Source organism: Lepidochelys kempii, chromosome 27 (genome assembly GCF_965140265.1).
Source record: "Lepidochelys kempii isolate rLepKem1 chromosome 27, rLepKem1.hap2, whole genome shotgun sequence".
Classification (NCBI taxonomy): Eukaryota; Metazoa; Chordata; order Testudines; family Cheloniidae; genus Lepidochelys; species Lepidochelys kempii.
This window is the reverse complement of record NC_133282.1, coordinates 5,904,510-5,932,085: the sequence shown is the minus strand read 5'-3', so window position 1 is coordinate 5,932,085 and position 27,576 is coordinate 5,904,510. Positions and strand designations below refer to the sequence as shown.

Sequence of the window (27,576 nt, the reverse complement as noted above, 5' to 3'; positions counted from 1 at the left end):
TATGTTTGACAGATACCCTCGTCCCTTGTGCTCTCCCCACTGCTCATCTGAGAGGCTGACTCTCTTGGTGGCTGTGTTTTTTAGCAGGTAGGATGGGTTGCCAATCAGAGAAAAGGCAAAGGAGACCCCCAGAGAAACAGCAGCAGGAGGTGACTGGGTCATCCAAGAACCTGCCCTTTTTGGGAAAATCTTTCTACCTGGACCTGCCGAATAACAAGAACATGGAGTTTCTGGTGGCGACAATAAAGCAGCTGGGTGGGGTGAGTATGGAGGCACCTTGCCTGTTAGAGAGCATGAAGCAGCTGCGCTCTAGCTCCAGAAGAGCCAAAGACTTGAATGGATGCTGCTATAGGAGTGATGCATTGACAAGGGGCAGAGTTGCTGAATGGACTTGGGTGGGGTGGTGGAATTCAGTGCCTCTAGTCCAAACCTTAACCTAAAATGGTAGTGGGAGTGGTGGGTAGGAATGCATTCCTGGAAAGACCCGGCCCTGTCACTTTACCCTTTGTGCTGCCATCTGCAGGGCTCAGGAAGTCTTGAATGCTCTTTTTAAGCCCAAAGATGGGGACAGTCCGTCACAAGCTGCTTGTAGGTCTATTCATGTGGAGCCAGGTTTTCGAAAGAGTCAGCTCCCAAGAGTGGTGCCTGTTCTTCAGGAGCTCAGCCCCTGGATGCATGTTGGGTGCTGGTTTCTTGTGAAAACTTGGCCATTAAATGGGAGCTGAGCTCTTGAAGACACCAAGGGCCAATTTTTCAAGAACAGTGCATTTGGCAGCTGGGGGCACTGTGGTTAATGCGCTGTACAGAGGGGCTAGGGAAGGGTTCTGAGTACACGTGTAAACTGATTCTCGAGTGTCCCAGCTCACTAGGCTGAGCAGTATAGTCCTTACAAGGTATCTTTCAGTTGCATGTAACTAATAGTCCAGCGTGACTTGGGAGGAGGCCTTAAGACTGGAAGACAGTAAGGGATGGAGCTGGAAGGGGAGAAATGTCTAGCTTAAAGACTAGGTCTCATGCAGCCCTGTTCCTGCATCTAGGCAACTGAAGATGGTGGTTTCTTTAAGATGTTCCAGACCTTGCTGTGGACTTGGTGGCTTTGCAGCTGACTCTGTTTTTGTCTTTGGTCCAGGTGATTGAAAGCTTCTTGAGTAAAGAAGTCAGCTATGTGGTTTCCAGCAGCAAAGAGGCCAAACTGGACAGTGGGCCTCGGAGACCGACTGAGAAACGGAGCAGCACAGCTTCAGGGGATGCCAAGGCAAAGACTCTGCCCTCTGCTGTGCCCAAAGGGAGCCATGCGGGGCATCACCACAAGCCAGCAGACAGTGTAAGGACTGTGAGGGTCTAGGCAGCCTTAAGCCTTGGGGCAGTGGCTGGTGTGGAGCAGAGCCTGAGAATAGTAGCTGCAGAAGAGCTTGTCTGCCTCACTGAGAACACCTCTCTATTCAGCTGTCCCAGTCCTGGTGCTGTTCACACTCCGATAAATGAGCCCTGCCCTCTGGGCAGTGGCTTGAGATGCCAAATCTTTCTATAGCATTTTTAATCTCCAAACATTCTGCAAAGTGTCCACAGAGACTGGTGCAACTGCCTCTGGGGTGCAGCACCATCCAACAGCATACAGTGGCACTACGATGTGCCCTTCATTTACTAGCCTACAGTTCACAATAAAACTGGAAATGTTAGGGTGGCAGACAAACTCCCCACGGTGCAGCAAATGGCCGGCACATCCAGACTATTGCTAATCAGTGGTGAAGGGATAAATACCGTAGGAATTTACACAGGTTTGTAGCAGGATATGGTGGCATAAAAACTGATGCTTCCCTTCAGGGTCGCTACAGACTGGAAGTGTGGCAGGCCTCGCTGCCTCAGCTGGAGGTATAGATGTGCTGCACCTGCCTAAATGCTGGAAGAAATTGTTTATTTGGCTGATTAATCCTGCTGCTCAGCAGAGATAATAGGGGCTTGTTTTTTGTATGGATTTGCTTCTAATTTCCTTTTGTGTGACTTGTCCGGGTATTGGCTGGTGGGATGGATGTGAATGATGCCCCTCCCCTACTCCAGATTGCATGCAGGGACCAGCTCTGCATGTCACTGGGTTTTGCCCCAAGCTCAGAAATGTCGCTAGAGCAGAGGAACGATCATCAAGGTGCTGGTAGGATGAGACCCAGGGTCCCCTACCTAGAACTTCCAGCTTGCAAGGAAAGCATCCTGCCAATTCTGCTCAGAGTCAGCAAATCCCTGTCTGGGGCAGGGGGCTGGACTCAACAGGTCTAAGTTGAACTCTCTGTGCACCCTCAGAGGTGGGAGGACATGCTGGAGAGGGAGAAGGTGGAGGCAGCAGGGGTAAGATATAGGTGGGCTGGGAAGCAGCCATGCCACCAGAGAAGGGAGCTGGCAGGTCACGAGAAAGGGGCTTAGTGTTGCACTTCAAGGTCCATCTTCCCAGCCTGTAAAACAGTCAGACTCCATTGAACTGCTAACAGTAGAACATACAGCACCGGGTGGGGCACTGGCCATGACTGCGCTGAGGGCTGCCCAGAGTAATAAAGAAATACAAGGTCAGATGGCTTGAGTCCTACCCCCAAACTAGAAGAAACCTTGCTGTCTCCCTGCGGTCTGACAGGGCATCCTACTGTAACATGGCCTCTGCTGGGCATGCCTATGCAGAGGCCAAATGGCTTCCCTAGCAGATTCCCATGGCTTTCCTGCTGCACAGTTCACCTGACCTGTTCTGTAGTCTCCGATCCATCAGGCTGAAACCGGGCTGACCTGCAGGTGGGGGGCTCTAGGTGTCCAGGGCAGACTTTCAGTCCCATAGAGCAGAGCCTTAAAGTACAAAGGTCACTTGCTGCTGCCCAAGAGGAGCTTGTCCTTTTCCAGAGGACATCTGCAGTGAGGAGCCTGGGGTGGAGAGGGGAAGCCTGGGGGCTCTGAGTAGAATCCTCTCCTGGGAAGGTTAAACCCTATTGCATCTCCCTGGAGGTCTGTAATCTGGGGTGGTAGTGAGGTTTGGGGTGCCAGGGACACTGAGGATCTGTGCCCTCGCCCTTTAAAACTATCTGGGCAGTAGTGTACTGGTCCACCTGGCTGGCTGCTCAGGAGCTTTTGGTCTAAATGCTGTTTGGCTTGTGTCTTCTGCAGGCTCTGATCAGCAGGGGGAAGGAGCTGCTGCAGAAGGCCATGAGGAACCAGGTGAGCGGCACGGTGATGGGCTTCTCCTCTAGGCAGGTAGGTGCAAGGCATTCCTGAGCAGGGCAGCAATCCAGCCTGTGCTTGGGGAACGGTGCAGAGACTTGGCCCATCACTAGATTCCATGTGGGCCATTGCCTGGACAAGTCCTCCATTTGAAAATGCAAGACTGTAACGCTGCCTGGGGTTCCAAGCCTTTCAGCCCCTTATGGGGCCTGTTCCTTTCCCACGTGCTGCCCCTTGGGCTGGACACTCATACAGGTAGCTGTACTCCTGTTGCTCTAACGCAACGCAACGCATACGACTGCGTAACAGTGACTGTGCGTCGTCAGAAGGGGATTTTCTGTCAGTGTAGATAACCCACCTCTCCAGACTAGTTCAATGGAAGACGACAGTGGGGTCTGGTAGGCCTAAGTACGTGATGTAGTAAGGTTGACCTGATGCTTTTAGGTGTAGACCAGGCCTAGAAGAGCATCACAGCGGCATCAGAAGTAGCAATAACCTAGGGAGCACTAAAGCCACGTGTGACATGGACTTGGTTAGCCACATAGCCTGCCTGCAGAGTTGTGGGAGGCTTTGCCTCTAGACCTTATGCTGAAAAGTTTCCGATCACTCAGTACATGGCGTTAATGCTTAACTAAAAGGTTCATGCTACAGCTGACATAGTCTAGTTCATGCTTCCAGCTCTGAGTCAGGATAAGAACATTTCTCCTCTTCCCTGCACCACGTGCCCTAGGACTTGGAAATGCCAATTTCATCTGCAAATCAACAGATCCCCTCTGGGTCAGGGAGCTGGCCCAGGATTGAGCTTTCTGAAATGGCAAAGGCAGAAGTGGCTACTCAAAAATCCCATCTCTACAGCAGGATAGCTCTTGTTTCTAGTCTTGAAAAGAGCAAGCTGGCAACTCTTATACCAAGATGATCTTAGCTACAACTGATTTCTGGTCAGTCAAGATAAGCAGTTTTCTAGCCTCTGAGCAGTGGGATTGCAGCCTTTTCACTAGGCTTCCCAACTCTAGAAGTTCTCAAAATGACATCTGCTAAAATCCTGCTGCTGACTGAGGATGGGGGGCAGGAAAGACCAATGTTAATGATTTGACAATGATGTGACACACAATATAATCTCATACCCTGTCGAGGCCAGCAAACAGTTTGAGATGTCCACTGTGCCCTGGGCTGTACATCACTGAGTCTCTCCTCTTGTTTGTGCAGGATTCCAGCAGTGGCAGTAGTATCCTTGTCAATGCTCGCTCCTGGGGCGTTCGGATCTTGCATGTGGATGGTATCCTTCTACAGAAACTTTGTGTTGTGGGGATGGGACTCTGATCTTTAATATCTAGCTTCTGAATCTGTTAAATCAATGACCTGGGGGGTGAATGGCTGGTTATGGGGGGAGGAGCAAGAATTTGACAATGGGTTACACTGACTGAGGCTTTGCTGGCCTGAGGAAACAGGCTTTCAGAGGAGGGTCTTCAAAAGTCTGTGTGTGGAGAACGGGGTGTGGGCTTGGTCAGACCCACTCTGTTCTTTTCCTAGTAGTCTGACTGTAACCTTCCTCTCCTGATCCAAGGGTTCTAAACACCGGCACAGAACCACCACTACTCCTTAGAATAACATCTGGTCTGTTTTCAGAGTAGCAGCCGTGTTAGTCTATCCGCAAAAAGAGAAGGAGGACTTGTGGCACCTTAGAGACTAACAAATTTATCTGAGCATAAGCTTTCGTGAGGTACAGCTCACTTCATCGGATGCATGCAGTGGAAAATACCTGGTCTATATGTCAAAGGCACGTCCTTGCTGGATTGATGGCCCTGAAGGCCTCTCTCTAAGCAGACATGTTTAATGTCAACCATGTCAGCGAGCCCTGCTATAGTGCCTTGATCCTGGCATGTAGCAACCCCCACGAGAGCAGCTGGCTGAGAGCCTCAGTGAGGGAGGGGAGCAGTGGGAATGCCTCTCACTGACAATGGGGCTGGGGCACTAGGTCTCTGCTGGACTTGAGCCAACAGCTGAGGCTCTGTACCCTGGGCTCATGCACACCCAGCACCGTCCAACGTGAGTTTAGAGTTTCTGGGCTAAAGTGGGCGGCAGCTCAGCTTCTGCCTGTTTGTCCAATTCCAAGGCATGCTGCACCTCCTCTGCATCTTTCTGTAAAAGGAAACGCTGCTACGTCTGCCTTGGCTAGGGCTAATGGGAGTTGGTCCAAGAACAGAGATTCTCTCACCCACCTGGTCTCTCAGGGCGAACACAGCAATCTGCCATCTAGGGCTGAAAGCTCTTAGCTCCCACTGTGACACTTAGAGCCAGATTGTAGCATGCAACACGCAGCGTTCCCTCTCCCATCTGGCCACTAGCTCTTGTCCTTATTTCCTCCATGGAAGGAGGATGTGCAGTACCACTCTTTTCCCACAGATGGCAGAGGAGGGTGCTAAAGCACTTTCCTGGGTGTGGTGGGTAGCTCGGTGGAGTTGTATTTCATCCTCTGTTCACTATGGGTGCTGAGGAGTAGCAGCTCCCTCTGTTTCTCTGGGCTTTAGCTCCTTGACTTCCCACCCCACATAGAAATGATGGCCTATGTGCAGCAGCTGCTGTTCCGTGTCTCAGGAGCAAGGAAGCAGAGTGAGAAGACGATGGTAACTGACCTAAACTTCCCCCAGTCCAGGGCTTCCTGGTAACAAGTGGGTTTTGTCCTTCCCGACTAGCCCAGGATGCAGTCCTCTTACAGCAGAGTCACTTTAGGCCTTGTCTGACATACAAGGTCAATGAGCAAGCCCCAGAGGGACTGGTTTTGTCCAGTGCCAATCAGTATTTTTATCAACCATTCCTAAATTCTAAGGCCAGAAGGGATCTTTGTGGTGATCTCGTCAGACCTCCTGTGTAAACAGGCCACAGAACTTCCCCCAAATAATCCCTAGAGCAGATCTTCTAGAAAACATCCGGTCTGGATTTAACAACTGTCAGGAATGGATTATCCACCACAACTCTGGGTAAACGGTTCCAATGGTTGATTAGTTTCACAGTTAAAAATTTGTGCCTTATTTCTAGTCTGAATTTGTTTAGATTCAACTTCCAGCCACTGGATGGTGTTGCCCCTTTCTCTGCTAAATTGAAGAGCCCGTTATTAAATATTTGTTCCCTGGGTAGGTATTTACACCCTATGCTCAAGTCACCCATTGACCTCTTTAAGATGAATAGATGGAGCTTCTTGAGTCGCTCGATGCAAGGCAAGTTTTCTAATCCTTTAATTAGTCTTGTGGCTTTTCTCTGAATCCTCCCCAATTTATCAACATCCTTCTTGAATTGACACCAGAACTGGATGTAGTATTCCAGCCACAGTTGCACCAGGGCCAAATAGAGGTAAAATAACCTCTCTGCTCCTAATCGAGATTTCCCTGTTTATGCATCTAAGGATTAGCCCTTTTGGCCACAGCGTCCCCCTGGAGCTCATGTTCAGCTGATTATCCACCATGACCCCCAAATCTTTAATCACATCTTCCCAGGACATTTTCCCACTGTAAATATGACCTACATTCTTTGTTCCTAGATGTATACATTTTATGTTTAGCCATATTAAAAACACACATTGTTTGCATGCATGCAGCTTACCAAATGATCCAGATCATGCTGAATCAGTGACCTGCCCTCATCGTCACTTACCACCCCCAATTTTTGACATCTGCAAACTTTATCCGTGATGACTTATCATGACCTAGTAGAAAATATAAAAGCTGTTAAATATCTTAGGGCCAAGAACTGATCCCTGCAGGACCCCACTAGAAATGCAGCTGCTGGAGGATGATTCTGTTTAGTTAGCCAGTTTTTAATCAATTTAGTGTGTGCCATGTTACTTTGATTAAAAACTAGAATATAAAACTATCATGCAGTACCAAGTCAAAGGCCTTACAGAAGTCTGTTACATCAACACTGTTACCTCTTTCGACCAATCTTATAAGCTCAACAAAACAAATCAAGTTAGTTTCCCTAAACATTCTAGGTGATACAAAATCTTTGGTAAAGTTACAGATCACCCAAAGATTGGGGCAGTAAGTAATAAGGAAAGGATACTGTTAATGATCTAAATAGTTAAATGATCACAATCCTACAAAATGCATTTTAATACAGCCGAATGTAAGGTAGTACATCTAGGAACCAAGAATCCAGGTTATACATACAGGATGGAAGACTGGGAGAAAGTAGTGACTCAGAAGGACAGAGTGTTTGTTGTAAATGTCCCTCAACATGAGAGCTCAGTGTAAAAGCATGGCAAGAGGGACAAGTATGGAAAGGAATATTGGGTAGAAGTAGGGAAGTGATGGTTTTGTGTTTCTTTTTTAGACCAGGTTAGATGCACACCTGTCACGGATGGTCTGGACTGACTTAATCTTACCTTAGCATGGGACTGGATGATCCCTCTAGATCCCTTCCAGACCTTCATTACTATGATTGTATGGTATTGGTAAGACCGCTACTAGAACACTGCCTAGTTCTGGTGTCCAAACCTCAAAGATGAGGACATACTGGAGAGAGTTCAAAGGGGCCCCATGTGATCCAGAAGCTGGAAAAGGAGCCTCGTGATTTGAGGCTTAAACTCAATCTATTGGTTTTACTGACATTAAAGTTGAAGGGTGAGTTGCTCACTGCACCTGGGCACTGACACATGGACAAGATCTTTGATCATGAGAGGGGCTATTCAACTCTGCCGCCAAAGGCGGAACAAGACCCAGTGACTGGAAGGTCAAGTTGGACAAATTCCACCTGGATGTAAGAGGCAGTTTGCCAGCACTGGGGGTGAGTGAACATTGGAACAGCCTCCCCGGGAGGTGGTAGACTCACCCTTGCTTGGAGTCTCTAAAGTGAGATTAGAATCTTTCTGCAACATGCTTTAATCCTGCTCTAGGAGCAATGCTGCAGCTGTTTAGTGCTTGCGGTGGCCCTTTCTGGCCGTGGACTCTGAATCTCTGAACCCCTGTTCATCCCCTTCCTTCATGGACTATGGGGGGGAACAGGAAGCTCTGCACTGCCCCCAGCATTGTCCTCTGCATGTTCCTAACACTTGCAGATCAGTAGGAAGACCTTGATTATTATCAAATCTCACATTTCAGGGCTTAAGCAGGTTGCCTGCTGAGATCAGAAAGGAGTCTGTTCCCCAGGGCACAATTGGCCAGAGGTATTCTGTGTGGGGTTTTTGTTTGTGGGTTTTTTTCTTTAACCTGCCTCTGAAGCAGCGATGAGACACTGGACAGGGTGGATCAGTGCTCTGAGATGGTGCAGAGCATTTCTTCTCCATTGCCTGGCTGATGTCTCCTGTTCATGTGCTCAGGGTCTCACTGATCACTAGCTTTGGGGCTGGGAAGGAATTTTCCCCCAAGGTCAGACTGGCAGAGACCTTGCAGGGGTGAGGTGGGGGTGTCCACCTTCCTATGCGGTGTGGGTCACAAACCAGATCCTCTGAGCAGGTCACTGATCAATTCCCTGCCACTGCAGGGGCCTCAAGAGTGAGATGCCACTAATGCCTCTGTTCTCTGCCTGTGGCATGCAACTGTTTCGTCTCCTGAGGGCTGAAATCTTTAGCCTAGGGAGTTATCGGGCTCAATACAGGTGTGTCCAGGGGTTGGGGGTGGTCTGTGATATATAGGTGGTCAGACTAGATGATCTGATGGTGCTGGCCTGAAACTCTGATGCACTTGGTATAGTTAACCCAGTATAACCTAGCTTAGTGGGAATGTCGTTATACTGGTAGAAAAGTCCTTATTCTATGCAGGAAGAGGAGGCACCTTTAGCTCAGTATAACTGAGTCCGTGCTGTTACTTTTACTGGTAAAACTAGATTCGCTTAAAAAAGCTCACCCAAGCTGAAATAAGTCTAGCAAGCCAACTTCAGGTGCAGTTCAGGCCTAGTGCTAGGCTGGCAAGGCTGGATGACCAGCTGGGGTCTCAACCTACAACAGGCCCAGATCCCAACCAACTTACAGGGGGAAACTCCAGCTTTCTCCACCCAACTTGCAAGGGAGGTAAAATCACAATGCGGTATACAGTCAGTTTGCCAGCAGGCTTGTGCTAGGGTTGGGGACGGGTGAGGCTGGCCTTCTTTTAGGAAGGGCCAGTTGTATGATCTTTCCAGCAGTCTGGTCTAGGCAGTGCTGAGCTATGCAAACCAAGTCCGATCTGCCAAACACCAGGGGCACAGCAGCCGTGGACTGCCTTAAGGATGAGCATGCCCTGTGCTGGCATCTCCCCCTCACTGCTCTGGAATCAGTGGGCTGCTAGTCTTGTCTATGGCTGGCTCCCATCCTAAATGCTGTCTGTTTTTTCTGTCTAGGTGAAGTGTTTCTCAGTGGGGCCAGGAGTCCTTAAAGGTCAGTACAGAAGCTTTGCTCTCAGCTGGTGTCGAGCTGGTTGGGAGACTTTGTGAAAACGCCTCACTGTGATATTTCAACAAAACGACTTGTTTTTGCAAAAACTTCTGTTCCCTCAAAGCCGTTTACTGTCCAAGCTCAGACAGAAACCTCTTGCCGGGCTCTCCTTGTCGTGCTTTAAAGCTTGTGCAGCATTTTGAAAGCATAGCTAGGATGCTTCCTGTGTGGCTGGCTTTCTACTCTTGCTTTCCAGCGGGATCTTGTCTAAAATCCTGTTAATCATTTGTCCACTTACCTGGTCTCCCCTGTGCTATGAGAGACTCTCCGGCAGGGCTTCTAGAATTGAGAGTCATGGTAGGAACTGCGGTACTGGTGCTTCGGTCTCTGAATCCGTGTTGGCTGTGAAATGAAGCCCTGTGGAGGGGAGGACGTGTCCCCCACGTCCCACTCACTCCTGCTAGCAGAAGGCTGCGCTATGCCGCGGTGGTGCCGACGTGGGACTGACCGTGCCTTAACGTGCAGTCTGGTCAGGGAGCATTCAGAGAAGCCTTTGCTGCCTTCAAAGCATTCAGCCTGGAGTCAAGTCTGACTCCTAAACCGCGAAGGCAGCTTTTTGTTTTTTGTTTGTTTGTTAAAAGGTGACCTCCAGAGCTGGGGCAGACAGTAGCTTTGTGCCTCTCTTGCCCCTATATAATGGGACAAAGATGGCTGGAGATCTCTAGGAAACCTTGCTTCCTGCTGACATGAGACTTCGGTCTCGTCGGCCTCGTCTGGCTCTCCAGTGACTGAGAGCTAGTGTAAAGATTGTGACCGGAGAGTGAAAGCGGAACAGTTGGGGGTGGGGTTTGTCACCGATCAAAACTCTCCGGCCAGGCCACTAGCAACTGCATGGGAACAGTCTCAGCCTTGTGCTTGAACAGCTACTTCCCTTCAGTGACTTAACATCCTGCAGAAAAATCTTGGCTCAAACCTGCTCAGAGGCCTCTTGGGTGCCTCAGCCCCAGCAGGGGTGGTCAAACTTGGTGTTCTTGATCTCCCAAGGCTGGGCAGGGGGCTACCCACCTCTCAGGCCTGGGCCAATCATAAAGAAGCAAAGACTCCAGTCTCCCTTGTGACTGTGGTGAGTTTGACACTCTCTCTACAAAAGCACTTGGAGCTGCTCCTGTGCTTTCCTCAGTCGGCCAAATCCTCCTCCTCAAGTGCAGCACCGAGCACCTTGGCACAGCTTGGGACACACCAGGCTACTTGCCTTGTGCTACCCACATAGCAGGAAGGCACAGCCCTAAGATCCTGCCTATGGGAATAATCAACCTGATGCCCCAGAAGAGGCTGTCTGAATCCTGACACTCTGCTGAGGCCGAGTTCAGCTACCACTCCCCCAGCGCACGCTGGTACCTGCTGTCCGCCTGGCATGGAGTGCATTCTGACAACAGCCGCACTTTGGCTCTGGGCCTGACCACAACTTGGGCCCTTATTGTTAGAACTAACTATCTTGTTGCTCGCTCATCTGCAGCAGCTTTTAACTCTTCGCTGTCTCTCAGCTGTCCATTAAATCTTCTCTAGACTTAACCGTCCCCACCAAGGTTCTGAACACAGATTGTATGTTTTGCCTTCTAAATGACTATCTGCCCTGAAAGTTGTCCATTGAAATATCTGCATCCTTAGCATTAGGCTTCAGAGTCCACTGGTGGAGATAAGTGGAAAATTGATGCTGCTCCGGGCTATTGTTTCAGGCTGCCTGCAGACTCTGGCAAACAGATCTTGATTCTTTTTTCAGGATTTCTTCGCATCCAGAAGTGTTATAAATATTGGGGGAAAAAAACAAACTTTAGATTTTGGAGTCCAGTTCTGTGTAGCCAGGGATTGGATGATGGGGATAGGGTGTGCATGGTGGGGGCGGGGGCGGGGGGAGGGAATGCCTGCCCAGGCCAGCTGCTAACTGCAGAATTCTCCTTCTAGTGGGAAAACTGAAGCCCCCGTTTCTGAAGATTGAGGACCGGAGCAGGTGAATGAGCCTTTTCAATCTGATCCTTCTTTTAACTTTGTGGGCAAACTTTGGTCTCCTGGCTGAAGAGCTGCGAGGAGTCCCTCGGCAGATGCTCCCTCCCCTCTTACCCATAGAACCCTCCGAGCCCCTCCATTGACAAGAGAGTTGTTGATGCACTTCCGGTGCTGGGGAAGAAGGGTAAATGCAGTGCGGAAATGTAGCCTTGGTTACCTGTGTGCACTGTGAAGTGACAGTACTGGACAGAGGCTCCATTTCCAGCTCAACCAGATTCTCTGTGTGACCTTAGCCAAGTCACTTCATCTCTCTGGGCCCCAGTTCTTGTGTGTTCGTCCCCCAGTGTGTTTAGAGAGAAACTCCATGGGCAGGGCCTGTCTGTGTACAGCAGCCACCACAATGGGCCCTGATCTCTGGGCCTCTTTGTGCTGCTCAAGTAACTTGCAGAATTGCAGCCTACCAAGCCACAGGGAACAGAGATTCTTGCCACTTGTTGAGCTGCGTTTGTCCCTGTAGCAATGGATGTGACTAGCCCTGGGAAGTAGCAAATGTTACAGGACTATGATGTTTATGATGCACTTTTCTTACTAGAAAGCAGTTGTTTCTAGGGTGTAGCTCATTGCACAGCTAAGTAATACAATCCTTTAGAGCAATGGTTTTCAAACTTTTTTTTTTCTGGCGATCCAGTTGAAGAAAATTGATGCCTGCAACCCAACGGAGCTGGGGATGAGGGGTTTGGGGTGTGGGGTGGGCAGAGGGTTGCAGTGAGGGCTGCAGGGTGGGGCCCAGAATGAGGGGTTCAGGGTTTGGGGGGGCTCAGGCCTGGGGCAGGGGGTTGGGGTGCAGGAGGGGGTCAGGGATGAGGGATTTGGGGTGCAGGGGGGCTCAGGGCTGGGGCAGGGGATTGGGGCATTGGCTTGCCTCTGGCGGCTTCCGGTCAGCGGCGCAGCGGGGGTGCAGAGGCAGGCTTCCCACCTGTCTTGGCACTGTGGACTGTGCTGCGCCCTGGAAGCGGCCAGCAGCAGGTCTGGCTCCTAGGCGGAGCCACGCAAGAGACTGCAGCGCTCACCCGCGGGCACTGCACCCATGGCTCCCATTGGCTGGGATTGCGGAGACTATGCTTGGGGCAGGAGCAGTACGCAGAGCCCCGTGCGGGGGGGCCCCTCAGGCCTAGGAGCCAGATCTGCTGCTGGCTGCTTCTGGGCACAGTGTGGTGTCAGAACAGGTAGGACTAGCCTGCCTTAGCCAGGCAGCACCGCCGATGGGACTCTTAACGGCCTAATCAGGGGTGCTGACCAGAGCTGCCAGTGCCTTCCATTCCACGACCCGGTACTGGGTTGCAACCCACAGTTTGAAAACCACTGCTTTAGAGAGGCGTGGGAAACGGCAGCGTCCAGAACTCGAGTGCCTTAAGTACTCTTTGAAGTCCACGTCTGAAGGGGCACTAACAAGCAGCTACAGGACCAAGTGTTAGGTCTGGGAGTAATATGTAACAAAGCACAAAGAGCAGAAGGGTGAATTCTAAAGTATCAGCAGGTTTCGGGTAAAACCTTCCGTGCAGTAAAAGAAACTCCACCCCTGCACTGGGTGAGAGCGTAAGAAGCAGAGTGAAATGGATTGATAGCAAGTGTGAGCTCCTTGGGCCAGGAGCCATCTTGGTTCTATGTTTATGCAGGGCCTAGTGCAGTGGGGCTGGGTCCATGACAGGCTCATAGGTGCCATTACAACACTGATAATAGTCAGCACCAGTTTCTAATGTCCCTGGCTTGGAGTGTAATGCAATCCAAGCTCAGGCGTGAGAGGAGAACTAGGTCTCTCAGTGCTATCAGCTTAATCTCAGGTGCTGGTAACAGGCATTTCTAGCTGAGACTGTGTCCCTCAAAGATTTTCACAAACTGCTGATTGCGTCCTGTACTCTAGGCCCAGTGCAGTTCCGCACATGGGATGGGAGGGTGCAGGGAGAAGGCTGCCTTGGGATTCACCGTTCCAAAGGCCTTGTCCTACACTTGGAAAAATCAAGTACATAACTGCCCAGTGGCACACATCCACCAGTGGTAGCAACAGCTGGAGCTATGGGATGCAGGATGCCCACGGAATTACCAGCATCTTTCAGGGCTAGGCAGCAAACACCTGCCCTATGGCCTCCACCGGTGGTGGTGCCCTGTCTGCGAAGCTGCTGTCTGCCCCTGAACAGGAGGCAAGTCTGGCTTTCATGAGTTTAAGTGCTGTCCACATTGCAGTCAATGGGGCCCTCCATGGATGCAAAGGCTGGACTTGTCCAGCGGTATGGAAGTGAGGGAGCTGGGGAAATGGGGACAGAGGCTGGAGCTGCAACAGGGAGTCAACACAGGTCTCCAGAGCTGAACCCTCGACCTGCAGCTCAGCCCACCTTCTCTGAGCAAGCAGAGAGCAGGGGGACTTGAGGGCTCTGTAGGAAGCTGCCTGCCCCAGCAGTCTCCCAAGGAAGAGTCTCTGGGCCAAATCAAGGCATGGTGTAAACATGCTGAATCCTGAAACTACCCCAGGGGTCCACTCTCATCTCAATCTAACAAGGGAAACAGGAACATAAGAACAGCCCCATACTGGGTCAGACCAAAGGTCCATCTAGCCCAGCATCCTGTGTTCTGACAGTGGCCAGTGCCAGGTGTCCCAGAGGGAATGAACAGGACAGGGAATCAAGTGATCCATCCCCTGTCACCCATTCCCAGCTCCTCGCAAACAGGCTGGCGACACCATCCATGCCCAGCCTGGCTAATAGCCATTGATGGACCAATCCTCCATAAATTTATCTAGTTCTTTTTTGAACCCTGTTTATAGTCTTGGCCTTCACAATATCCTCTAGCAAGGATTCCACAGGTTGACTCTACGTTGTGTGAAGAAGTACTTCCTTTTGTTTTTAAACCTGCTGCCTATTCATGTCATTTAAATGGGGATGTGGAAGCCCTAAGCAGGGGTCGGGGGCGCAGGAATTGAGCCTCTGTGCTTGGACGAAGGCTCAGGGAGGAGGTGTGGGGGAGCCTGTAGTAGCCCAGGTAAGTGAGAACTGGGCCAAAATGGGTCACAGCCATGCCTGACGTCTGACACTGATGGTTCTTGCAGGAAATTCCGGCCCTTCCATCACCAATTCAAGAGCTTCCCTGACCTGAACTTCCTGGCACCGAACAGATCCAGCCCATTTGAGCCTCTGAAAACCCCCCCAAGCTCCTGCAGAGTTAGGTAGGTGGTGCAAGCTGCCAGGGAGTGTGGCTGTTACAGCCCCACTGCTGCCTGGGTGCCATTGGTATCCCAGACTCCCTGCGGACATCAGAGACTCCTAGCTCCTTTGCATGCGGCCAAATAGACTCTCTCCTGAGCTCCTTTGTTCCACGGCTCAGCCTGATCAGAGCTAATCTGAGCCGTGACCTTTTTCTAGGTCGGAAAACTGCCAACTGGATGGGGAGGGCCCCTGGCTGGCAGGTGGCCTCGCCATCCTCAGACCTGGCTGTGCTGATGGCTTGTGCCCGAGCCTGTGTTTCACAAAGACTCCTCTGGGGAAGGGAGTAAGTGAGTCTGTGTGACCCAGCTGCAGCCCTCGTGACTCCTGAACACTCTGGGGCTTGATGCTGCTGCTGCTCCTCCGCCAGCTTTCTGGGAGGGGGGAGAAGGGGGGGGTCCACAGGACTGTCCTTGGTCCACATCTCTTCTCCTTTAGCTCTTACCTCTGGCTAATCTCCTCCACAAACCAGCTCAGCAACTCTCTCTGTGCTGACAACACGTGGACTTTCCTCTCTGCTCCAGACCTATCTCCTGTCAGCCCCTCTCTCTCTCCTATATCCTCATGGATGTGTAGCCGTCAGCTCAAGCTCAACATGGCTAAAACTGAGCTCTTAATCCACCTCCTTTCTCATTGGGCTGAGCAATGCCATGGTACAAGGCACTGGTGGGACCTCATCTGGAACATTGGTCGCCCATGTTCATGAAAGGTAAATTCTGACCAGAACAGGTGCAGAGAAGAGCTGCTAGGATGACTAGTGGAATGGAGAGCCAACCTTACGGCTTGTTCAGCTTAGCGAGAAGGCTCAGGTGGGGCATGATTGGTCTCTGATTATGGCGGGGGTGAAGAGCTGTTGAAGCTGAAGGACATTGTTGGCCCAAGAAGAAACGGGGATAAACTAGCCATGAACACATTCAGGCTGGAAATACGGCTTCTAATCAGCAGAGAGGTGAGATTCTGGAACAACCTCTTCTGCAGGAGCTACTGGGGTAACCACATATTTAGTTTTAAGAGAGCTGGACCCATTTGACTGAGGCAGCGGCCCTTGGGCCACTTCCAGTGTGTGTTCCTATAAACCCATGCTTCAGGGACCCAGCTGGTCCCCTGCAGGAGTCAGGGTCACATTGCAGGATGCAATGTTCTCACTGTCTACCCTGGAACCTGTTGCTTTGCTGGTGTAGCTCCCAACCTGGACTGCTGACAGCCAGTGCATGCCCCAAGTGTCTGTGCTGGACAGTGCTGGGTCAGCAGCCTGTCAACAGCACTATGTGGATTCCATCAGCCGGGGTTACTACCTGCAGGGTGACCCCAACTCTCAGTCCCAAATGTTGGCAAACCATGTGCTCTGCTATGTCCAACCCTCGCCTGGACCATTCAGAGACCTAATTTGGTTCGTTTGTTCCTTTCAGGATATATGCACACCACAGCTTATTAACTGGGCACAAATTCACCCTTCTCTTTAAATATTTTTTTGTGATAAAAATGAAATATACTTGATTTCACTTAATTTTGTTAATAAGTTTAAAGAATGAAGGTAGAGTTACAAGTAAAACACAATAAAATATGCTTCTGAAGGCCTAAAACTTAATCTAGCAAGATATAGGCTTTCAAGATGGGTTTCTCTCACCAGTCATCCTTCCCAGCCATGGCTGACGTTCACAAAGGTACAAGGTGCTGGCTTCCCTTGTCTGCTTAGGCAAAGCTCTTTCACCTAAGACAACTTCTTACCTATATTCTGTTCCAGTGACTTCACGCGCACCCCCCCCCCCACCCTCCTTCGTTGAAGGACTCGTCTTTCTCAGCTTGCAAGGGTTCTAGCCTCTTGTCTGTGTAGTGATGGATGCCAAAGATGGCTTCAGTCCTTGCTTAGATCTTCTGAAGGTCAGTGACTTTGTTTCAAGAAGCAGGATGTTCTCATGCTATTCTTCCCTTCCTGTGGGCTTCCCATCCCCTTTGAGTTCAATGAAAAGCAGCTTCCATTGTTTGATTCCTCTATGCTTCATGTACATAGGAGAGAGGTAGAAAGCTGTGCCATCCCCTCCTGTCTGGGCAGGCGGTACAGCCTGGTATCAGTGAGTGTCCAGAATTCCTCATTGAGTGTTAATACAGCCAGTTCAGTGATATTAATCCCCAGAGTCCTTAGCTGTCAGAAAAGGCCTCACTCAAAACTCTTGTAGTACAGTAATATCGTACATCAGCAGCTGATTCAGCTGCTTATCACTGGAGGTTCAGTCCACTGGAGGTTCAGGTTCTTTATAGCCCAGGGAGCCTTTGCAGTGGATTCCTCTGGAAAAGTGAAACCCAGGACAAGTGTCTGTCTCCTTCTGGGTACAGATGCCATGCTGCCCTCTTTTTCCCCTCCCCTTGTTAGTGTGAGGTTTGCCTCTGCCCCTTGTCAGCTTGGTGGGGGTGTGTAAACAGGGAACTCTCATCCCTTTGTTTGGGACAGACCTGGTTCACACACATTCTGATGATGATACCATGACTCTCCATACCCATCACATGCAGACCTTGCGCAAGAATGTTAATGAGCAGCGAGTTATTGGTACCTCACAAGGCTTTTTTTGTGCAAAGATTATTACAGTGGTGTGTAGGATGTGAATACAGGCTGCTTTCAGTCCCAGTCAGGAATTCTGGGTTTACCTCCCTCCTCTGAAGCCTCAGGATGGTCGTGGCTGGGCTGGGCTACTGCATGGGAGCGCCAGGGCTCTGAGGTGGCCCTGGGCATTTTCTCTCTCAGGTGCTTGGCTGATGGGTCTAGCTCACAAGCTCAGGGTCTAACCGAGCACCGAATGTGGGGTGGGGCAGGAATTCCGCCCCAGGTCAGGTTGGTGGTGAGCTTGGGGGTTTCGCCTTCCCCTGCAGCATGGGGGGGGCGGGTCACTGGCCAGGATTATCTGGGTGTATCTCACATCATTCCCCTCCCATTTCAAGGGCCTCGGGCCCTGGTGCCCCTCGGCCTGTGGCGCAGCATAGTCCAGTGTTCTGAGGCTGTGACCCTTTGGGCTCATTTCAGTTGGGTTCAGTGTGCGGGTGCTGGGTGGGGCTGGTGCCCAGGAGGTCAGACTCGGTGAGCTGGGGGTCCCTGCTGCCTTCAACTCTGACTTGCTCAGTATGGACAGCCCCACTGTCCTGTCTGTCACTGAGGCCTGTAACCCAGGCATCATCTTCAACTCTGACCTCCCTCTAGGTCCTTGCACCCAGACTGTGTCAATTGTACCAGTTCTTTGTGCAGAACATCCCTAAGGTCTGGCCTCTCCTATCCATCCACAGACCTAGAGCTCCCATCCAGGCCCATCTCACCTCTCAGTTACTGCAGCCTCCTTCTGTCTGGCCTGGACACGTGCATCTCTCATATCCGAAACACTGCTACAGACATCGTTCTCCTCGTCCACTGTCTTGACCATGTCCTCCCCCCACCCTTGTTGTGTCCTTCCACGGACTCCTCCTTCTCTGTCGCCTTAAACATGAGCTGCTTGTCTTCACTCTGCAGGCCCTTTGTGGCCTATCCCCACCCTACCTCTCACCTCTCCTTTGCTATGAAGAAGTCAACTCCAACCTCTGATCAGCCCAGCGATGCTAGCCTTCTTCGCCCCTTTGTGCTTTCTTCTCTGCTGCCCCTCACGCTTGGGATGAGCTCCTTGTAGATCTCCCACAGCTGCCTCACTGCCCGCCTTCAGATCCCACCTTAAATCTCCTTTGCTGCAGTGCCTACATGGACCCGACAACAGTCAGGCCGCTAGTGTGCAGAGCCCACAGCCTGTCACGCTGAGCAGCATTCTCACCGCGTTCTCGTGCTCCCCGTCTCATCTCGTCCCTAAGATTGTCTGCCCCCGGGGGCAGAGGCCATCTTGTTTGTACCACACCTAGCCCAACCGATGCCTAGGCATGGGGATAATATGGATATCTAGCCTGTACTGTGTCCCCTTGCAGAGCCCCCGAGGGCTGTCTGACGCACAGCGAGAGAGAGAGGAGCCCCCGGTCCAGCCCAGCCACCGTGCCCAAGAGGAGGAAGGGGTTTTGTGAATGTTGCCAGGAGACCTTCGGGGAGCTGCAGATGGTAAGGGCTCCACTGGCCTAGCACTGCAGGAGCTGCCTTGGTCTCCCCTGCTTGTGGTTCAAGGCAGGCAGAGCCTCTGCAGATATGCCCAACGCAGGCGTGCCCAGTGGGGAAGCAGACAATCTTACAGGTGTGCCTTGGCTCCGTCTGCCGCTCCTCTGACCTGTCTCAGCAGAACAGCCCAAGTCCATTGGGAGCTGGGAGTGTGCAGTCCCGCAGGGCAGTTGTGCCCCTGGCCCAGGGGCACCTAGGGTGCCAGCACTGTTGCCCATCCCAGCAGCTGGGAGCCAAGCTGCAGATTGCACTGCTCTTGCCCCATACTTGTCATACCTTGGCCCTGGGATGTTCCCAGCACCATAGCCATGGGCAGGGGTAGAGCCGCATTCCCTCTGTGCCCACATCCATTCCCCTTGGCCCCACAGCCTGTCCCTGAGGGCCTCTAGCCTTCCCCAGCAGTTGCCATGCAGCTACCTGCAGGGCAAGCAGCTACTGCTGCTCCCTGGAACTCTCCCCAGCATGGGACTGTGGCTCAGCTGCACCCTGCTCTCCTGGGCCTGCTGCTGCGAGAAGAAGCTGCTGGCCCCACGCTCCCCTTGCTCTGTTCCAGCACCTCCAGAGCCCCCGGCACAGGCGGTTCGCGCTGGACGCCTCTCAGTATGCAGCTGTGGATCACGTCATCGCTCAGCTCACCAACGACTTTGCAGAGATCCCAGCCTGGTCCTCTCCCCCCAGGTAACACACAAACAGCTTGCTGCCCTGGGGCTTGAGGGTCTGGCTTGGGCAGCCTGGATCATGGTGGGTTAAAATCCACAGCCAGTCAGCTGCTCAGTGACAGGCAGGCAGTTCTGGTGGAGGGGCCCTGCTTCCTTTGGCAGAGCAGGATTAGGGGACAAGTTCCCTTCGGTGTCCAGGGTAGACAGGCTGGCTCCTTCCCCTGCTACACCCTCAAAGACACGAGCCACTCTGGGCTCCTGTTGCCCTGGGGCTGTTCTTTTGGTTCCTGTGGGGAATTTCCCAGACCCCTCTCATGCCTTTACCCAAGAGTGGCTCATCTCCTGTGACGCAGGACCCCTCACTGCCCAAAATACACATCTCCTCAGTCCCCCTCCTGTTTCTCTGTGCTGGGGTGTGTCCCTTTGGGGCTGGGTCAGGCTGTCCTGCTCAGCCAGCAGGTGACCCTGGTGAAGTTGACCTGGTGAAGGTGACCCTGATGACTCCTGGGCTGGAGTTCTGCACAGCTGCATTTCAAGCCACTGCTCCTCCCAGGCGATCTCCCAATTTACTCGGCCTCACCTTCTGAGCAGAGGGGCTTAAATACCCCATCCCTGCACAGATCGTGCTGGCTCCCTGCTAGAGTGCTGCACAGCCCTGGCTTCTGTTCCATGCAAGGGGCTCCCATATTAAATGAGAAGCTTTCTCTCCCAGGGTGCCCTGCTCTCCTGCAGCTGACAACGAACTCTGTGGCTCTCGAGCAAAGGCTGTGGAAGGCCTGGGCGCACCAGCTGCAGAGCTGGGATGGAAGCACCAGCTGGCCAGGAAGGACAAAGCAGAGCTGTCTCTCAATGCAGTGTCTGTGCTGGGTGGGGAATGCGCCACAGGCCCAGAGGAGACGCCAAAGGAGAAGGTCAGCGAGCTCCCTCCTCCAGAATTGCCCACTGGGCACCCCCTCCTGGGGCTATGGGCTGAGGAGACACTGCGAGCCAGGCCATCTGCTAGCACAGGGCCAGCTGGGAGGGCCCATGCTTGGTGTCAGAACACAGACCAGTCTGCTGTTGACAACACTGCAGTGGGGGCTACTGCCTTGGCCACTGCTCCTGATCTCAGCCAGTGGACCCGGGCCAGCGATGGATTGCCTGGAGAGGCAGCTGCTTGCTCCCCTGAACTTGTTCCCCAGGATGCACTCGAGTCCCTGAGTCACCCTCTGGGAGCATCGCCCTGCTCCAGGAAACGCAAACTCTCTGACAGCCCTTGCATGCGGCTGGAAAAGAGGCCGAGGATAATACAGCCGAGCAGCAACCCCCTGCGTCTGGAGAAGCAGACAGGCTCGGTGTGCTGCAGCTCAGTTCATCGGGGTGTGGGGCTGGCTGTGGGAGGGGTTGCTGGCACTGCTCCATCTGGTGCTCCTGGAGCAGAGCTCTTGCTGCTTTCCAGCAGGCTCTGCAGCTTCCCTGCCTCAGCGACTCCTCAGGACAGAGCCCATGTGCTCCCAGAGCCTCCCGAGCCTGTTCCCATGGCTATAGCCGACACTGAGGCTACCCTGGCGAGCACAGCCACTCGGCAGGGCTGGGAGAGCGGGACTCCGGGCCTGCAAGAGGGGCAGTCTACAGAGCAGGCCCCAGAGCCTTCCTGCTGTGTGGCCGAGTCTGGCCTCGAGCTGCAATCACCTACCTGGGACAAGGCCAGCTGTTCTGCAGTCCATCCGGCCCTCCCACACCTGCCAATCCCCCCAGCCAGGCGCTTGCGCTGCCCTGCAGTAGCTGAAGGTGCGCTGCCCAAGCCACCCAACAGCACAGACCTTGGCGAAAGCCTGGCCGCCCATCCCAGCACCCTCCAGCCTGCCCCTTGCAGAACCCACACTGGCCCAAATCTGGGGCCACCATCTTCTTCTTCAGAGTCGGACTGGGACGTCCAGCTGCTCTGCTCACTGGACGCTCTGCAGGGCACCAGAAACCGGCCAGTAGACCTGGAGGTGCTCCGGAGGACCTGCATCAATGTCCAAGACAGCGGCTATGAGTCCCATCTCTACTCGGTCCTGAAGCAGAAGTCTGAGCTGGACTTAGGCAGAGATGACCAGAGCTGTCGGAACTGTCGTGCAGAAACAGAAGGAGCCCCTTTCGCTGTGTTTGAGGCCTGCCTGGGCAGCTGGACCAGCTAGCCACTAGCTGCACAGACCCCGTCAAGAACTAGGGCTCACCCCCAAGCACGGTTGCTAAGGGAGCCCCGCAGAGACGGCTGTGGCAAACCACTTTCCCCGCAGCCATCAGAAGGCACAAGGCTGGCCGGAGACAGTCTGCGGGCACTGGAATAAGGACTGGCTGCAAATGGAGGGTGGGGCTGAGCCTGGAGGCTTTCGGCAAGACTGATCTGATTGGTTCACTTGCTTGTGGAGCTCAGCCACAGGAAGAACTCTCCCCAGCCTGGCCATGCTAGCCCTGGCTTCCCATGGGGACAGACCACTGGGCCTGGCCTGGCCTTGACCAGCAATGGCCTGGCTCTCCTCTCCCCTCAATGGAGCGACCAGGAAACAGACTCCCTTGCCTAGACTAGACTGCACCGTGTGTCCAACTGCTCGATAGTGGCTTTTTAATGGCCTGCCGCATTTCATTAGTGCTGCTCATACACGCACCTCCTGTGCTCCTCCATCACCCTCTGCAGCCTGACCCTGGAGGAGGGAGACGTGAGCACTTAGTACCAGGAAAACAGCGTTCCCTTAGCCAGTGGCCTGGCCTGACCTCACCTGTCAAGTGTGCAGCTAGCTGATGCCAGAGCCGGTGGAGGCGGGAAGCCCCTAGTCTGATCTGCAGATGGAGCAGGGTTTTCTCCCATCTTCCCATGCGGCAGGCAGGCAGTCAATGCTGCCGTTCCCTCGTCCAGAAAGAGCTGCTGTCTTCTGGAAGTGACTGCTCTGAGCTCCCCACAGTATCTTTCTGTTCTCACGTTCTCTGCTCTTTCTGCATCTCCCTGGCTCCTTCCTACTTGTGGTGCAGTTAATGGGGGAAATGAGCTGCTGTCTGGATCGATTCCTCTTCCTGTTTTAGCTTCTGCTCTGTTCCATGGGGCCATAGCTCCCCTGTCTCTCTTGTCTCCACTGGCCATTGCAGATAATTGGTGTTTAAAACTTCCTGCTTGTTTTAAAAACACATTTTAAACCAAAATAAACTGAATGAGTGTAATGATCCAGTGTGAGACTCCACTTCATCATGCGGCTGCCTGGAGTTAACCTGGCTGCTGATCCTTCCCCTGTGCGAGGCCTGGGAGAAGACCCCACCTGCAAAGGCTGATAGCTGGGACCCTGTGGCCTCACTGGATGGGGGCACTGCTCTAGGGTGGGGGCGCTGCCGGTCTGGGTGGGTCCAAACATCCTGGCGCTTGGTCTTCTCCAAGGAGGTAGGCTAAGGTACATCCAGCCCCCGAGGGTTTCCACAGCCCTCCTCTGCTCCCCCCAATCTTCACCTGCAGGAAGGGGCTGTGCTTTTGGGAGCCCTTCTCAGCACAGCTGCTTCTGTGCACAGCCCTGGCAGCACTTCTGTACTAGGGACAGTCCCTCCCCGCAGGCATCTGCGCAGAGGGTGAAGGTTGGCTGCAGTCAGCTGCACGGAGACGGCTGGCCTGACTAATTAGTCCTGGCCTGTTTTGAAAGGCTTTAGCTGCCCAGGAGCTAGGAGTGAACCCATCAGCACAGCCACCAGCTCTGCCTACCGGAGCAGGAGGCAATTCCTCTGCTACCGTGATCCACGGCTCTGCCAAGGAGGCCTTGGCATGACGCTGTCTGCTTGGATACTGCAGTCTCCTGGGGGGGGGGGGGGTCCGTGCAGCTCCTAGGGCTGGCTTGCTCTGCGAGGCCTAGTCAAGTCAGCCCCAGCCCCTGCTTGTGCAGGAGATACTGAGGGTACAGGGTGTCTTTCCCCCCTGCATGGGGAGCAGCAGTGCCGGGTGTGCCTTGCTGCTCCCAATCTCAGGCTGGGTGACTGTCCTGCTCAGCTGGGAGCGAGTGGTATGGACAGTCCTGGAGACATGGGGGCAGGAGCACAGCTGTGTCAGCTGAGCCAGTGCACGCCAGCTCCTGGGCAGCCGCTCTTCCCTCGGGCTTAGGAAGGAGGGTGTTGAGGGCAGCTCTGCCCTAGGGACACCCACCCCTTTTACCAGGCACAGGTCTCTGAAAGGCAGCCCAGACCCCAGCACGAAGCCCAGTCATGCTCTCTTGGGTCTGCTGCTCAGCTAGGGGCTGAGAGTCATGTTCTGTCTGCAAAGGGTGTGCTGCAAAGGCTGAGGGTGGTAGAGCTCCACCCCTGCTGCTCCCAGGCCCAGGAGAGGTGCTGAGAACCTGTAGGGCAGCTCCAGCTGGGTCTCAAACCCTGAGTCCCTGGTAGCTCTTGGCCCTTTGACCCCTCCCCCTAGCTGAGATAAACAGTCCTGCTAGGCCCCTCCGTCCCCTGCTCATCACTGCAATGCTGCGTGCACATGGCCTCCAGCACCTGTGGACCCCTGAAAGGGCGTATCCATCCCCCCTCATGCTGACACCCCTTGCACTGTGTGAGACCAGCTGTGTCCCCCACCTCCCTGCTCAGAGTCCAGGAGCCCTGCCCCTGCCATCCCAGTCATTTCTGGGTGCAAGCTTGTTCCCAGAGCCTTGATGCTGCAGCCCCCATGCCAGCTGGCTCACGCGGGCAAGGCAGCTGGAGCATCAGATGCTCTCCTAGAGGGAATTGGTGGCCGCTCTGAGGGCAGCGGCAGTAGCCGAGGCCATGCCAGCTCCCTGTTAGGTGCAGGCCTGGCTACTCATTTGTATCTCAAAGGGATCCCTCCTGCCCTGTGTCCCGTTGATTGCTGCCTGCAGGGTCACTAGCTTTGCCCATGAGATGGAGCCTCATTACTAAGTCTGAGGAGAGGGTGGACCTCTGTGAGCGGGGGTCAGGCTAGACTGCACTGCCCACTTAAAGGCCCCTACCTGATCCCCCATGCAGCAGGGGGAGCTGCTGAGGCGGGCAGGGGCCTGAGGGTTGCCCGCATGGGAGTTTTTAAAGCACTGACTGATGCATAGAATTCCACGTCCCTGGCAGGGAGTGCATTCTAGGGAGCTGTGGGGCTGGTGCACAGGCAAGGATTCGAGAGTCCCGCGTTGCGTATCCAGTTCTACTGACAGGCATTTGGCAACAAATTTTCTGAAGTGCAGACCTGCTAAACTGCATAGGCCCAACCCCTGACTTGCAAAGGCATTGACCTGTCTGCATGCACACACCTGTACGCACTCTCACATGCATTACATATGTATACACCTGTATGCACACAGTAGAGGCTGAGTGGGTGTAATTTAGCACACGCACTAAAGGTGGCCCTTAAACCCTCAGTATCTCTGGTTCTCCCTCAGGAAAATCCAGCTGATGGGCCCTGCCCCTGGAGGGCTGCGGTGAGGCTTGACTAGTTACTGTTGTGTGGTGGTGGTGATAAAAGGAATCTGCCTTGTTTAGCTCTGGACAGAGCCCTGCACTGGAAGCCAGCACAGCTGGGCTCTATTCCCAACTCTTCCCCCTGCCCTGCTGGGTAAGTTTTGGCCCTGCTCTATGCCTCAGTTTTCCCAAATGTAAAATGGGGATAGTGACACTGACCATGCCAGCTGGTAGAGATTGGGAGGTGGGGGGAGGCCTCTGGTTTGAACTGCTCAATTCACTGGTTCAACCACCCCTGGGAAGCTAGGCAGGTTTCCTGCTGGATTTGGGCCTCGGAGCTGCTGCCTCGTTCCCAGCCAGTCTGGCAGCGGTGCTGCAGCCTGGGAAAGCAGGCAGAGTCTTACCACGCAGCGCTGGGGGCTGGGAGAAATACACTCGGTGAATGGACTCTGGGAACAACGCCACAAACTATTCCATGCTGCAACCTCTGTGTGGGGACGTGCGCTGGTGTTCCTGGGGACCTGCGAAGCTGGGTGGGGCCTGAGGGGGCTGACCCGGCTGTGGGACCAGCATGTTCTCTGTGGGGCTCCCAGGCCCGTGTCTGCACCATTGCACAGGTGCTACACACAACTGCTGCGGGGGCACGGGGGGCTCATTCCTGTGGGAGGCTAGAATACCTCCCCTCAGCTCACAGCCCCCCACCCCACCCCCTTAGCACAGTGGGTAAGTGACCCCAGCAGGGGGAAGCAGCAGCCGGGGGGCCCAGCCAGTGGGTGGGGTGGCGGCTGCTGGGCTGGCGGAGCACAGAAGAGGCACACAGGAGTTGCTAGGCCACATCCCATCAGGTGTGGTGTCCTGGGCCCTGCCATGCTGCAGGAGGTCACGGGCCCCCCCACTGCTGCGTCCCAGGGTGGGAGCAAGCACCCCCAATGTGTCGGGCCGGCTGGAGGATTCCTTCCTGAGCCCCCCGTGCCCCCCCGTGCCTGGCCCTGCTCACCTTTGTCTGCTGGAGCCAGAGGCTGTGTTGCAGCAGCTGGAGTGGGAGGTGCAGTTCTAGCAATAAGGGGGAGCCGGGGGAGGCAGCAGGCCCTATGGAGCCCCCCACGGGGATTCAAATGGCTGTAGCGCTAATGGAGAGGGCCCCTGCTGTGCACCCCTCCAGGACAGTAGCCAGCCTCTGAGGGGGGCTTGGCCCAGCACTGCTGCTGTGGGCTTTGGACCCCTGGTTCTGCAGCACCTGGCCCTGCCCCGCCCAGGATGGGACGCTGAGATAGCTGGGCCTTTTGTCTGCCCTGTGGGGCTCCGTTGCCAGGGGCCAGGCAGGAGAGAGCAATGAAGCCGCCCTCCCCTGCAGACAGAGCGAGCAGAGCAGGGTGCAGCTGCAGCAAAGCATCATCTCCCAGAGGGGCTAGTGCAGCCATGACGTAACCTCTGAGCGGGGGCTGGCATCAGGCTCAGTGGGGCTGACCCAGCATGTGGGGTTGCTGGGCCTGGTGCTGGGGGCCTTGACCAGCAGCTGGCCCCTGAGAATCCCCTTCTCCCGCTGGCCCCACTCCACCCCACCTGGACAGTGTCTTCCCAGGCAGGGCTACTGGGGCTGCAGCCAGTTGCGATGGGGAAGGTGACTGTTTCCACCTTCAGTGAGCCTCCGCTCCAGCCCAGCCTGCAGCCAGGATGGTCCGTGTCCAAAGGGCAGATGCAAGGCAGCTGCTGCTGCTCTTTGCGAGGCTTTGAACTGTCCCACGTGTGCTGCACGCTCCGGAGATGCTGGGGGAGGGGCATGCCAGGAGAGACTGGCACAGAACAGGGCTTTTATCAGCACGCTGGCTGGCGGTAGCCAGGGCTGGGGCACTCGCCCTCATCCCTCCGCGCCCCTGCTCTGCTACTCTCCAACCCCACAAAGGCCCTTTGCCACCATCCCCGTTCCCTACTCTCCCCCCCAGGAGTCTGGCGCTGGAGCGCAGCGCCCCACGGCATTCTGGCAGCAGCCGGCCCTCCTCCTGCGTGGCCAGTTGGGTAAAGGAACCCAGCACATCCTTGCAAAGCACCATGCAGACGCTGACAAGGCACCTTGGGAGATTCGTAAGGAAGAGCTAAGGATCGCAACACCCACCCCTGCAATGCAGCCGTGTCTGGGGTGGAACGCAGCAGCTGGTTAACGGTGCACAGTAACACTGCTCGCCAGTCGGGAAGTGAAGGAGGATGTTGTATCCAGCTGACGCTGCCATAAGGAGGAGTGTAGTTACCTGAGCTGGCGTGTGGCCAAACTCTCAGGGTCCTGAATGACCACCCGGGCTCAGCTCAGCACCTGTTTTTCATGCCCTTGGAAAGCTGGCACTGCCAGCAGCACAGTGTCCCCTAGCTCCATGCTGTGGCTTTGGCTCCACGCTCATCCAGTGGGAACAGCGCCAGCTATCGAGTCATGGTCCCCACCTGCTTCCTGGGTGTTCCCTGGGCGTCTCCCAACCAACAGGACCTGGCACAACCCTCCTCTTCTTTCATCTGGTTAGATTTCGTGTTCTAAAAACCACCTGTCCAGGAGCTGGGAGTGTCCTGGGAAGACGGAGACTAACCATCGCCACCTGCAGCATCCTGCTGAGACCCCAGCCGGCAGCA

General features: G+C 54.1%; 2 protein-coding genes across 10 annotated transcripts in view; both read left to right on the top strand.

The window, feature by feature from the left end:
• DBF4B (DBF4B-CDC7 kinase regulatory subunit) overlaps positions 1–22,741 on the top strand; it is a 30,135-nt gene extending 7,394 nt beyond the window's left edge. For 5 of the 9 annotated variants that reach the window (XM_073325587.1, XM_073325582.1, XM_073325580.1 and 2 more), the window contains exons 2-12: positions 85–260; positions 1,130–1,324; positions 3,139–3,225; positions 4,399–4,468; positions 5,746–5,816; positions 9,502–9,538; positions 11,498–11,543; positions 14,640–14,756; positions 18,727–18,853; positions 19,461–19,585; positions 20,279–22,741. In XM_073325587.1, coding sequence (XP_073181688.1) covers positions 93–260; positions 1,130–1,324; positions 3,139–3,225; positions 4,399–4,468; positions 5,746–5,816; positions 9,502–9,538; positions 11,498–11,543; positions 14,640–14,756; positions 18,727–18,853; positions 19,461–19,585; positions 20,279–21,728 — 2,493 coding nt within the window. In that variant the 5' untranslated portion in view covers positions 85–92 and the 3' untranslated portion in view covers positions 21,729–22,741. The remainder of the gene's footprint in view (positions 1–84; positions 261–1,129; positions 1,325–3,138; positions 3,226–4,398; positions 4,469–5,745; positions 5,817–9,501; positions 9,539–11,497; positions 11,544–14,639; positions 14,757–18,726; positions 18,854–19,460; positions 19,586–20,278) is intronic. The other 4 variants (XM_073325583.1, XM_073325586.1, XM_073325581.1 and 1 more) reach the window with 3 other exon arrangements.
• Positions 22,742–24,830: 2,089 nt separating this feature from the next.
• The window catches only part of ADAM11 (ADAM metallopeptidase domain 11), a 56,455-nt gene continuing 53,709 nt past the window's right edge, over positions 24,831–27,576 (top strand). The window contains exon 1 of the mRNA XM_073325591.1: positions 24,831–25,114. The gene's annotated coding sequence lies outside the window, so the exon portion shown is untranslated. The remainder of the gene's footprint in view (positions 25,115–27,576) is intronic.